The 14,158-nt window shown below is 41.7% G+C and overlaps 1 protein-coding gene across 1 annotated transcript in view; it reads left to right on the top strand.

The window, feature by feature from the left end:
- The first annotated feature begins 4,647 nt into the window (after window positions 1-4,647).
- Window positions 4,648-14,158, top strand: part of LOC129107956 (polypeptide N-acetylgalactosaminyltransferase 18-like) — a 204,446-nt gene continuing 194,935 nt past the window's right edge. Inside the window, 1 exon segment of the mRNA XM_054619569.1 lies at window positions 4,648-4,888. Within this exon segment, the coding sequence (XP_054475544.1) occupies window positions 4,648-4,888 (241 nt within the window).

The raw sequence follows: 14,158 nt of genomic DNA, 5'->3' as shown, positions 1-14,158 counted from the left end.
TCAAGTACAGTGTTTTCCACACAGAAGTTTATGTAGTCCGTTATGCAGTCTGTGAGACTGTCAGTGTCCTCCCCATGGGCATCACTGAATACTTCCCACACAGTTGACTCAAAACAGTCCTTTAGAGCCTCCTCGGCTTCATCGGACCATCGTTTGACTGTGCGAGTCACAGCTGGCTGCCTGTGTACAAGAGGTTTGTACACAGGCAGGAGGTGCACCAGGTTGTGGTCAGATCTTCCCAGGGGAGGGAGAGGTGATGAAGTGTATGCCTCTTTGGTGTTGGCATAGAACAGATCCAGTGCTTTATTGTATCTGGTGTGGCATGTGACATATTGGGTGAATGTGGGCAGAGTGGAGGACGGAGAGGCATGGTTAAAGTCACCAGAGAGGGAATATACGTAGCTATCGCGATAACATGTGAAAATTCCCTCGGTAGATAGTTTGGCCTCATGCTAACGGCCAACAGCTCAATGTCTTTAGTACAGGTTTGTTCCTTAACAGTGATATGCCTAGAGTTACACCATCAATCATTAACAAACACTACCAGACCTCCTCCCTTCCTCTTACTGCTCTCTGTTGTCCTGTCTGCCCGTATGATGCGGAACCCGTCCAGTGCAGCGTTTGTGTCCGGAGTTAGGTCCGTTAGCCATGTCTCCTTAAACACCATGATGATACACTCCTGGTATTCCCTCTGATGGCGAGTCAGTGCTGATAACTCGTCCATCTTGTTGGGGAGAGACCTCATGTTTCCCATGATGAAGTAGGGGAGGACAGGTTTAAAACGTCTTCTCCTGGCGCAACGTTCTGCCCCCGCACGGCTTCCCCGTCTCTTCCTCCTCAGCTCGCGGGGAACATCGGGTCTCTCCTCAAGTAGCAGCACCGCCGTGTCTCGGAATGCTATCAGCTGATCCCTGGTGTAAACAATGGGACCATGGCTGCGTGCTGGATCCCCGGACACGGTTGTGAAAAGTGCGATAAACAGCAAATAGACCACGACAAACTCGATGTGTCTAGCTGCCATAGTGCACTAATGTTAAAAACAATTAAACAAGTAAAAAAAAAAGTAACAAAAGTGACAAAAATAACACAATATAAAATAAAAAGCTCAGTGGTGATCAGGAGCTGCTGTAAAAGGCTGCCACTTGTGTGGCGCCGGAAGTAGATTTTGTTTTTTAAAAAAAGCAGATGATCCAATTTCTCTTGTCTTTTAGTCTGAACCCTAACTGGTTCAGGCAGTATTAAATTATGACAGCATAATACTATTCAAATAAGTCCAAAACAAATTGAAGTTTTTTAACAATTGTTCCCTGAGTAACATTGGGGAGAAAATCTTTCTCTTGTAGATTTAAGATCTCTGAGTCTTCTACATTGTCCACTTCGTCCTTTTAATTTTCCTCTGGGAGAGTTACGTTCTGAAAATGATTATCTGGGCCTCCTGAGAGCAGCTCTATGTGTTCTGTAAATGTGCATTCTCAAACTAGGAACATATTTAGAACTGCTATTGCATCCCTCTATGTACCGGACAATGCTGAAATCGGGCTGATGGTGATGAAATAGCTGTAGGTGTTGCAAGTATTTTAATAGCAGAAATTTCTCAACATCACAAACTGGGCATTTCTAGTTTGTTTACATTACCTCTGAATGTATTGCTAGAAGATATGATAACGTTACATGTGGTAACATAGAAACAAATGTAACCACTCCTCATTTCCTTTTGCTTTTCTGTGTTAGCTAAACAGCCGGCGTCTTAACCCCTTGAATAGATTGATAGAAACTAGGTATCTCAATGCTATGTTTGAGAAATTAGATATCTGTAACCACACATTAACTTGCATTTGCTAAATTAATCCGGAATTAACATTAATGGTAGGTTAACTAGCAGCTTGATAAGTTGCTAGTTTAAGTTAGCAAACAGCTAACACTAACATTTCAGTCATTTGAGTCCTTTTGCACTTACCTGCAGAAGTTAAGTGGGCTCTCTCCTGGCAATAAATATTTGTCCGAGTGAAAATGTGAATTTTCTCACTCTTAGTAATTGTATGTTCACGGTACTTTGATGCTTGAGTTATTTGTTGAGTTAGAATGATGTACATTGTGTCGATTCTTGACAGTTTTAGATTTATCAGATATTTGCTTCCTTTGTATTAAATTTAGTGTATGGTGATAGTACATGGTATATATTTTCTGGTTAGATAAAACCAGCATCGATTGTGCCAGCTTCCCCTGTTCTTTTACCTGCTGTCTACAATAAATCCTAATTGAAGTGGACTCCCCCGGTGTTTCACTGTGCCTGACCCCACATCCATAGTGTTAATCACAGTACCTGGCAAGCACATCCTCCTGCAGTCATGACTGGTGAATATCCTACACTCGACCCCCTATTCCAGCCCCTATGATCTTCAGTTACTTCACTTTCTGTAGAGTCAAAGATCAGAATTACTGACAGCGCCATTGCTAACCACATAGTGGACAAAGAGGGTATATAGTGACATCCTCTCATCAGGATTGAAACACTCTTCTGCCACCTTGCGTCTACAGTTATGAAGTGCAACCCATGCTTTTACTTACACGTAATCACTGTTGGGACACGGGGCAAATCTTGTCAAATGTAACGAGTCACTAGGTACATGTAGTTCAACATGCTAACACCTTACCTTTGTACCCCCTAAAGCAGATGCTTTCTACTAGACTAGGCTCTGTAGGTAATTTATCACAAATTTACCTGTAAAGACAAATGTAAAACACAGTGTGTGTTTACGGCTCTCAGAGTTTAGACAAATATACTAAGCTAACAATATGTGACAGGGATAAATCCATAGCATTGTTTACCAGAGCCAAACTACACGGTGAAGGAGGGTGAATACAGGTGTTCCAGTACAGACTGTATGAGAAAAATTGTGTTTTTTTCTGAATTTTAAAGCAGGAACCAAGTATGAACCTGACAATGAGCATATGTCTCCTTGAAAGTTAAGTGTATTCCCATGCTGCATATTTAAAATAAAAATTCTCAAAACTGACTTTTTTTGGCCAAAATTAGAGAGATGACAGATGGGAGTAAGAAGGGCATACTGACAGTAAGTTAGACAAGATTGAAAGCAGCATAGAACAGATAGCCTTAATATTTCAGATCCAATGCATTATTTATATCTTAGACGAGTCGGCTGAAACTGCCAGAGTGCTCTTGGCTGAATGGAGTTTTTGATTCATGGGCATGAATGTGTGTAGGTGTGCATCTGCACAAATGTGTGTATGATTGGTAAAGCTATGGATGAAAGACAAATATGAAAGCGGCAGCCTTAAGGCTCTAACTGCCGGATTCATCTGTTGGTGGAGTGAAGCTCTGAAGTCACTTTAGCTTTCAGGTAGGCACCTTAGATGGACAGTGTTCAGAGATGTGTGTGTGTGTGTTAATAAGAAGTAAAAGAAGAGGGACAGTAGAAGAGGGACAGTGATGCACATGAGAGTACAAACCACCTGCCAGCAGCAAAGTCATGAGCCAAACCTCTTATTTGCAGTACAGTATACACACATACAGATGCTCTCTCTCGTACACACACACACTCACATATACACTTGGAGTGTACAAAAATGGTGGGAAGGGAGGTTAATGCTTGTGTTTCTCTTTAAAAAAAAATAGGAACTGTAACAGGAGCCACATCTGAGGCTGCTGAGGGGAGGATACTTTGGTGCTCTACCTCTGATTCCTAATATCAGAAATACATTTGAATTTTGGATGTTGCAGCCTATTAAAAGGAATGGGCAAAATAGCTTACAAGTCTGGTATTAGTATCATAGTTAAGAATGTGGTCTAATGAGTTTTTATCTTTTGTTCCATTTGAAGAATATATAAATTTAGCAATTTTATAAAGTAAGGGACTTCAGCAGATTTTCGGTGTTAAGCTTTTTAAAAACTGTATTCTAATGTGTCCCTACTTTTTTTGAAAATGTGTTTGCAGTGGTAAATATATTTATCTTTTTTTTTAAACTGTTGTCCCTTGACTTGATTATCCTATTAAACTTATTTAGGCTTCCGTGACCCTCCATTGCCCTCTTAAGGAGACAAGACAAGGCTTCCTTTAGAAAAAAATAAATTAAAAAAATAATGCATATTATAACATGGCTCTCACATAATTTATCTCCAGTTCCTTACAGGTCGTCTATCTGCTATACCGCATCTGAATCTTTCACCTGTTTCACTGCCATCACTTCACCGCGCCTATCCATCACTGGATCGATGCCCTTCAGCATCTATGCTTTGCCCTCCTCCCCTCTTCCCTCCTATGTGTGCTCGCGCTGTAAAGGGGCCGGCAGAGGCAAGCAGAGCCCGCCCCCCTTTCTCCTCCTATTGGTCTTACAGGCTGTAGCGCTGCGTCCGCCAGTTTTGCGGGCTGAGTGCAGCTTGACTCGCTGGCTGCTAAACGGGGACGCTAGTAAAATTACCGGAAATATTGTTATTAAGGCAGGGTGAAGCATTTAAAGCCTCTGGAGATTTCATGTGTCAGTCGGGACCTGAGAGCGCAGAGGAGGACTGACTTCACAGCATCGCAACGCTCTGGTTACGTTTGGACACATTTGTCGAGTGCGTCTTCTCCTCAGTCCACCTGCCTGCGCGCGTCTGGAACAGGAAGCCCATGGAGGGATATCGCGATGTTGTGCAGTAGGAGAACTACAACTTTGGTGTCGACATGTGTGATCCTGAGCGGCATGACCAACATCGCGTGTCTCCTGTATGTGGGTTGGATCACCAACTATGTGACCAATGGTGGTCCCAAAGTAGCGGAGAGCAGCGGCGAAGCCGACAGAAAGTTGGAGGACGGCAAAGGGGAAACGCTGAGGATTATCGAGAGGCTGGACCAGCTGGAGAGCGTCGTCAACGAGCACATCAAAGGTCAGCACAGCATGGTGGGGTCCTGGTGAAAGTTGGAGGTTAGATTCGGATTGAAACGGAATGAACCGGCCTCCAGAACAAAATAGAAACACTTTTAGTTTTTAATATAAGTCCCTGTAGGAATAGTATACATACTATACATGAATTGTTCTTTAACTTAATACAATAGTCAATTAATCTGTTGGTTGGCCTTCAACACAATGAATTGACAACTGTTTAAATAATCAATGAATATTAACAGAAAAGTTAACATTCCAAATATTGACTGCTTTCCAGTTCTTAAGTTTTTCTCAATGTTATTACATTACATTACAGGCATTTAGCAGACGCTTTTATCCAAAGTGACTTACAGGAAGTGTATTCAACATAGGTATTCAAGAGAACTACTAGTCACCAGAAGTCATAAGTGCATCTCCTTTCTTAAACAATCATCTTAAAGCATAAACCAGAGCAAAAGTATAGTGCAGAGGCAAAATACTACGAAAACAATAATTGCAACAGACTAATATGAATACAATAAGTGCTACAAACTACTACGAATAGGCTAAGTGCAGAATACGAATACAATAAGTGCAGCCAACTGATACGAATACAATACGTGCAACAACTAATACGAATGCAATAAGTGCTACGAGGAAGGCTCAGGGTAGTACTTCTTGAAGAGGTGAGTTTTCAGCCTGCGCCGAAAGATGGGCAGCGACTCTGCTGTCCTGACGTCAGTGGGGAGTTCATTCCACCACTGAGGGGCCAGGACAGAAAAAAGCTGTGACCGGGTGGATCGGCCGCAGGGACCTCTGAGCGACAGGGCAACCAGTCGCCCCGAGGCAGCAGAGCGAAGTGGTCGGGCGGGGGTGTAGGGCTTGACCAAGGCCTGGAGATAGGAAGGAGCTGTTCCTTTCACTGCCCTGTAGGCTAGCACCAGAGTCTTAAACTGGATGCGAGCTCTTACAGGGAGCCAGTGTAGAGAACGGAGAAGGGAAGTTGTGTGGAGAACTTGGGGCGATTGAACACCAGACGTGCTGCAGCTTTCTGGACAAGCTCCAGAGGTCTGATGGCCGATGCCGGGGCTCCGGCAAGTAGTGAGTTGCAGTGGTCCAGGCGGGAGATGACCAGAGCCTGGATGAGCACCTGCGCCGTCTCCTCAGTGAGGAAGGGGCGAATCCTCCTGATGTTGTAGAGGAGGAATCTGCAGGAGCGTGTGACCGATGCAATGTTTGCTGAGAACGACAGTTGGTCGTCCAGGGTCACACCCACATTCCTCACAGTCCGAGTTGGCGTCACCACGGCGTCATCGATGGTGATGGACAGGTCTCGGTGCAGGCAACCCTTCCCCGGGAGGAACAGTAGCTCGGTTTTGTCCAGGTTGAGCTTCAGGTGGTGTGTCGCCATCCACTTCGAGATGTATCATTGGAACATGAATATAAAACTTTTGGGAACACTAGGTTGTCACCTGGGGCTCAGGAATGTTGTGATGGGCATTTATTGTACACCAAATGTTTAATCAGTAAAATAAATTAACAGAAGAATGATTTAAATACAATTAAAAAGCTCAGGTACAGTGTTCTCAACACAGAAGTTTATGTAGTCTGTTATGCAGTCTGTGAGACTGTCGATGTCCTCCTCATGGGCATCACTGAATACTTTCCACACAGTTGACTCAAAACAGTCCTTCAGAGCCTCCTCGGCTTCATCGGACCATCGTTTGACTGTGCGAGTCACAGCTGGCTGCCTGTGTACAAGAGGTTTGTACACAGGCAGGAGGTGCACCAGGTTGTGGTCAGATCTTCCCAGGGGAGGGAGAGGTGATGAAGTGTATGCCTCTTTGGTGTTGGCATAGAACAGATCCAGTGTTTTATTGTATCTGGTGTGGCATGTGACATATTGGGTGAATGTGGGCAGAGTGGAGGACGGAGGGGCATGGTTAAAGTCACCAGAGAGAAGTAGGAGGGCATTGGGGTGTTGTCAGCAGCCTGCTTGTCGCCGAGTGGATGACTTCACAGGCCGCTTCAGCGTTAGCATAGGGGGGAATATTCGCAGCTATCGCGATAACATGCGAAGATTCCCTCGGTAGATAGTTTGGCCTCATGCTAACGGCCAACAGCTCAATGTCTTTGGTACAGGTTTGTTCCTTAACAGTGATATGCCCAGAGTTACACCATCTATCATTAACAAACACTGCCAGACCTCCTCCCTTCCTTTTACCGGTCTCTGTCTGCCCGTATGATGCGGAACCCGTCCAGTGCAGCGTTCGTGTCCGGAGTTAGGTCCGTTAGCCATGTCTCCTTAAACACAATGATGCCTGGCATTCCCTCTGATGGCGAGTCAGCGCTGATAACTTGTCCATCTAGTTGGGGAGAGACCTCATGTTTCCCATGATGAAGGAGGGGAGGACTGGTTTAAAACGTCTTCTCCTGGCCCCCGCACGGCTTCCCCGTCTCTTCCTCCTCAGCTCGCGGGGGGACATTGGGTCTCTCCTCAGGTAGCAGCACCTCCGTGTCTCGGAATGCTAACAGCTGATCTCTGGTGTAAACAATGGAACCATGGCTGCGTGCTGGATCCCCGGACACGGTTGTGAAAAGTGCGATAAACAGCAAATAGACCATGACATACTCGATGTGTCTAGCTGCCATAGTGCACTAATGTTAAAAACAATTAAACATGTAAAAAAAAAAGTGACAAAAATAACACAATATAAAATAAAAAGCTCAGTGGTGAGCAGGAGCTGCAGTAAAAGGCTGGCACTCGTGCGGCGCCGGAAGTATATATATATTTTTTTTTTTAAAAAGCAGATGATCCAATTTCAGGTAGTATTAAATTATGACAGCATAATACTATTCAAATAAGTGCAAAACAAATTTAAGTTTTTTAACAATTGTTCCCTGAGTAACATTTGGGAGAAAATGTTTCTCTTGTAGATTTAAGATCTCTGAGTCTTCTACATTATCCACTTCATCCTTTTAATTTTCCTCTGGGAGAGTTCAATTCAATTCAGTTTATAGTACAGGGAATAATAATAGTAATGTGACTAATAATGATAGTGGTAGTAGCAGTGGGTGTCAGCAGGGCCTCAGCAGGTGGCACGATGACAGTCCAAATATATCCCTGATTCCTGGGAACCTGCGAGGCGAGAAAGCACAATGACTCCGGGGAAGAAGCAAAATCAGTAATGTGCATAAATAGGAGATTAATACATAAATAAGGAGTGAGAGAAGAGGAGAGAGGAGCTCAGTGTATCCTAGATAGTCCCCCGGCTGTCTAGGCATATAGAAGCATATCTAGGGGCTGGGCCAAGGCGAATCAGAACCAGCCCTAACTATAAGCGCTATCAAAAAGGAAGGTCTTAAGCCTAGTCTTAAAAGTGGTGAGTGTGTCTGCCTCCCAGACTGAAACTGGAACCTGGTTCCACAGAAGAGGAGCCTGATAACTGAAGGCTCTGGCTCCCATCCTACTTTTATATACTCTAGGAACCACAAGTAACCCTGCATTGATTGAGCGCAGCTCTCTAGTTGGGTAATATGGAACTATAAGTTCCTTAAGATAAAACGGTGCATGGCCAGTTAGAGCTTTGTAGGTAAGTAGAAGAATTTTAAATTCTATTCTTGATTTAACAGGGAGCCAGTGCAGAGAAGCTAATACTGGAGTAATATGATCTCTTTTCTTAGTTTTTGTTAGAACACGTGCTGCAGCATTCTGGATCAACTGTAGAGATTTAAGACTTATTAGAGCAGCCTGATAATAAGGAGTTACAGTAATCTAGTCTAGAGGTAACAAATGCATGAACTAGTTTTTCTGCATCGCTTTGAGACAGGATTTGCCTGATTTTCGCAATGTTACGTAAATGAAAAAAGGCTGTCCTTGAGATCTGTTTTATATAAGAGTTAAAAGACAGATCCTGATCTTAGATAACTCCGAGGTTCTTAACAGTAGTGCTGGATGCTAGAGCAATGCCATCTAGAGAAACTATATCGTTAGATAATTGATTTCGAAGGTGATCTGGGCCTAGTAGAATAACTTCAGTTTTTTCAGAGTTTAACATCAAGAAGTTACAGGTCATCCAGGTTTTTATGTCCGTAACACATGCTTGAAGTTTAGAGAACTGGTTAGTTTCGTCTGGCTTAATCGATAGATATAACTGGGTATCATCTACATCACAATGAAAGTTTATTGAGTGTTTTCTGATAATATTCCCTAAGGGAAGCATATACAGCGGGTAAAATAAGTATTGAACACGTCACCATTTTTCTCAGTAAATATATTTCTAAAGGTGCTATTGACATATTTCCATAGATTTTCTATTGGATTCAAGTCAGGTGATTGGCTGGGCTTTTCTAGCAGCTTTATTTTCTTTCTCTGAAACCAATTGAGAGTTTCCTTGGCTGTGTGTTTGGGATCATTGTCTTGCTGAAATGTCCACCCTCATTTCATCTTCATCATCCTGGTAGATGGCAGCAGATTTTTATCAAGAATGTCTCGGTACATTTTTCCATTCATCCTTCCTTCAATTATATGAAGTTTACCAGTGCCGTATGCTGAAAAACAGCCCCACACCATGGTGTTTTTGGGGTGATGTGCAGTGCCATTTGACCTCCAAACATGGTGTGTATTATGGCATTCAAAGAGTTCAATTTTGGTCTCATCTGACCAGACTATATTCTCCCAGTATTTCACAGGCTTGTCTAAATGTTGTGCAGCAAACTTTAAACAAGCTTCAACATGCTTTTTCTTCAGCAATGGAGTCTTGCGTGGTGAGCGTGCATACAGGCCACGGCGGTTGAGTGCATTACTTATTGTTTTCTTTGAAACAACTGTACCTGCTAATTCCAGGTCTTTCTGAAGCTCTCCACAAGTGGTCCTTGGCTCTTCTGATAATTATTTTCACTCCTCTGTCAGAAATCTTGCGAGGAGCACCAGGTCGTGGCCAGTTTATGGTGAAATTATGTTCTTTCCACTTCAGGATTATGGCCACAACAGTGCTCACTGGAACATTCAGAAGTTTAGAAATCCTTCTGTAACCAATGCCATCACTATGTTTTGCAACAATAAGGTTGCAAAGGTCTTGAGAGAGCTCTTTGCTTTTACCCATCATGAGATGTTTCTTGTGTGACACCTTGGTAATGAGACACCTTTTTATAGGCCATCAGTTTGGACTGAACCAGCTGATATTAATTTGCACTGACAAGGGGCAGGATTGCTTTCCAATTACTGATAGATTTCAGCTGGTGTCTTGGCTTTCCATGCCTTTTTGCACCTCCCTTTCTTCATGTGTTCAATACTTTTTCCCTGTGTCATTCCATTTGATTACACATCACCTAATTTCTGAACTTATTTGTTTGGTTTTCTTTGTATGTATGGATTACTTGGGTTGTTACCGACATCTGGTGAAAATGTCATGTCAATAGCACCTTTAGAAATATATTTACTAAGAAAAATGGTGACGTGTTCAATACTTATTTTACCCGCTGTGTAAGGTGAATAAAATTGGTCCAAGAACAGACCCTTGTGGAACTCCGTGACTGACCCTGGTTTTCATTGAGGTTTCATTGTTTACATATACAAACTGAGATCGGTCTGATAAATACGACTTAAACCAGCTAAGTGCGGTTCCTTTAATGCCTATTAGATGCTCCAATCTCTGTAATAAGATTTGATGATCAATGGTATCAAATGCAGCACTAAGGTCTAACAATACAAGTACGCAGCCTAGTCGGAATCGGGTCTAAGAGACAGGTGGAAGGTTTAGACTTAGAAATAGTTAAAGTCAATTGTTGAAGGTCGAGGGGTGAAAAGCCATCTAAATATATTTCAGGTTCTACAGCTGTTCCTAAGGTTCCTGTATTTGAGGATCGATCGTTACTGGTTGAGGGCAGTAGATTATTATTTTTTTCTCTAATAGTTAGAATCTTATCATTAAAGAAGTTCATGAAGAGGTGTATAGGAATACACGGCTCAACAGAGCTGTGACTCTCTGTCAGCCTTGCTACAGTGCTGAAGAGAAACCTGGGGTTGTTCTTTTTCTCTATTAATGCTGAATAATAGGCTGCTCTGGCATTACGGAGGGCCTTCCTATATATTTTAAGACTGTCTCGCCAGACTAACCGCAATTCTTCCAAATTGGTGGAACGCCATATCCTTTCAAGTTTTCGCGATGTTTGCTTTAATTCACGGGTTTGAGTTATAACATTGAGCAAACTTCCTTTGTTTTATTACCTTCTTTTTTAGAGGAGCTATAGAGTCTAGTGTCATTCGCAGTGAGCATGCAGCACTATCGACCAGATGGTCTATCTGGGATTGACTAAAGTTAGCATAGGAGTCCTCTGTTATAATTGAGCAATGGTAATGAATTAAACGCTGATGGAATCGCTTCTTTAAATTTAGCTACAGCACTATCAGATAGACATCTAGTGTAGAAACTTTTGCCCAATGGCTTACACTCCAGTAGTAAAAATTCAAAAGTTACTAGGTAATGGTCCGATAAAAGAGGGTTCTGAGGAAAGACAATTACATTTTCTATTTCAATGCTATATTCCAGAACAGTTTCTGTACACACTGAGAGAAGCCAATCGAATCTAATAATGAAAGAAATGCAGTACTAAGGCTATCATTATCGACATCCACATGAATATTAAAATCACCTACAATAATTACTTCATCTGTTTTGAGGACTAAATTTGAAGAACTCTGAAAATTCAAATAGGAATTCAGAATACGGACCTGGTGACCTAGAGGGTACACTATAACAAATAGAATTGGCTGTAATGCTTTCCAGGTCGGGTTTGAAAGACTAAGAACAAGGAGAACAAATTAGTTATAATTTAATTTAGGTTTAGGGTTTATTAATAGGCTTGAGTCAAAGATGGCTGTTACTCCACCTCCTCGGCCTGTGCCTCGAGGAATATGAGTATTAATATGACTTGGATGAGTTGATTCATTTAGGCTAACATTCTTCATGACACAGCCAGGTTTCAGTTAACAGACAAAATAAATCAATATGATTATCTGATATTAAATCATTTACTAGTATAGCCTGAGATGACAGATATCTGATATTTAAGTCAAGTTATTTGAGTCCACATTTTTTCTGTTTTGTTGCACTGTTGCATTGGTGGTCTTAACCTTTTATAAGGTTATTTTGTATAACTCCTCTTCTGTTTACTTTTGATTTAAATAATTGTGACCGTGGGGCAGACACAATCTCTATAGGGTTTTGGGTGGGTAACTGCTCTGATGGAAGCGCAGAGAAGTGTGAAAGAAGGGTGAAAGACTTAAACAGTGCTCTCCGGCCAGTTTGTCCTTGCAGATCACATGCAACATTTCTCCACTTTTCTCCAAATTTACAAGAAAGTTTAAAGATGATGCTCCTCATATTGGATGGTAAATCCAGTTACTTCATATGCATCATTTGCTCTGTTAGATTTGAGCATCCTCGAAGAAACAGGGAGAATGATTGTAATGCTTTAGATCTTCACTTTTAACACGCGTCCAGCTGAGTTCCTTTTCCATATACGTGGATGCAATTTTGTATACGTTTCTAAAGTGCTCTGCTAGAAGACTTTTTGGCTTTGTGATATCCCTGCTCTGAAGGTTAAATGTTGACAACTGCACATCAAGTCTCTTGGTTGGCCCCTGGTGTATAGTTCGATGGCATTAACGCACATATGTTTCCCACACGCATATTGTACTCCTTCTTTGCTGACACATTTCCGTGTAGAAGCCCAAACCTTTAGAAGTAAATTTAATGTTTATTCTTGCTGACATTTTCAACATCATTCGCCTCAACATCAGACTATTTTTTAACGTGTCTTTTAAACTGCTTGTTGCACATCAATCAAAATCTGCATTGGACATAAATGCAGGCATAGGACAGCAAAAAAACAACAAAGGTACTTACTTGCTGACCAGATCCAACTCATCACACAATGATACACACTGAAGTTGGGTTTTTTATAAATAAAAGCCTCCAATAGTGGTGTGTAAAGGTGTTGCGCAATGATCAAATGCGGTGATTCAACGGCGTCTGTCTTCTCAAATGTCTTGAAACTTGTACATCACTGTGAATAATGACTTTTAAACTCCACTCATTTGGCCGTTTACATCGACAGCTGTTGTATCACATACCAGTTTCTTGTGTGAACCCTCAGCACTCTGTTGATCTGGGCCAAAAGCAGTTTCCCCGCTGATTCTAATTCCCAAAGAGTGGCAAAACTAAACAAGCAAGTAAAAGAACAAAGAAAATCGTATCGCTGCCTCTCCTGCTCTGGTAAAAAAAACATAGGCCCACCCCGGTGCATGCTGGTCCTGTACCTTCCCATTCCCATATATAAGCGCAGGTACCCACAGCGTTACCCACAGCGTTACCCTATTCATAACCAAACGAACAAACCAAAGAGTAAGCTAACTGAACGACAACAAAAAGTATTTTAACTAAATGAATGACTATCAAAAGAAAAATGTATCCAAAAAATCTAACCTAAATATGCAAACATCCAGACTGATTAAACAATAATAACCTAATACTTGCATAAAAAAGCTCCTCCAGTATGTTTAATTAGAGACAACTATCTTTTCATTTTTAGCACAGCTTCTACTGCAAGCCTATGGGAGGAGTTTTTTTATATCTATTGTTAAGCAGCTAATGCTAGTTGTTTGCATCAAAATGCAGAACAAAAAAAAAAGCACAGCTTATTAAGCTTTGATTGATTTTGATGTAGATCAGTGGTTCTCAAACCTTTTCTGTCATGCCCCACTTTGGAGGAAGAAAAATGTTCATGCCCCAACAAAATTGTAACAAAATGGTCCACGTTGAATTTTTATTGAAATAACAACAATAGAATCACTTTCAAGTAAACCAGATTGCTCCATCAGACAAAAACAAATAAAATGTGCAATCACTTTGTTAGAACAATGCAAATAAAGTTCTATCTGTGCAAAAAAGAACTAATATTTGGCAAAAAATATCTTATTGTGGCTGCAATTAACCTGTTTTGCACTGAATATCTTTTCAAAACAACAATAACGTGCAACCTGTGCAAAACAAAACAAAATTAGTACAGATATGTGTGAGCCATCAAGTTTTATCAGTATTAGTGGCTGCAATGAGCCTGCTTTCCACTAGAGATCTTTTTAAAACGGGGTTGCAGACTTGATACGGCCACTCTCAATTCATGCTCAATGTTGAGTTTAGATCTGTATTTTGTTTTGAGAGAGGCAACAGCAGAAAAGCCGATCTCACAGAGGTAGGATGTGGTGAAGGGAAGCAGAATGCCCACAGCC

Source organism: Anoplopoma fimbria, chromosome 19 (genome assembly GCF_027596085.1).
Source record: "Anoplopoma fimbria isolate UVic2021 breed Golden Eagle Sablefish chromosome 19, Afim_UVic_2022, whole genome shotgun sequence".
Lineage (NCBI taxonomy): Eukaryota > Metazoa > Chordata > Actinopteri > Perciformes > Anoplopomatidae > Anoplopoma > Anoplopoma fimbria.
The sequence above is the reverse complement of the archived record's forward strand: the minus strand, read 5'-3'. Positions and strand labels throughout refer to the sequence as shown.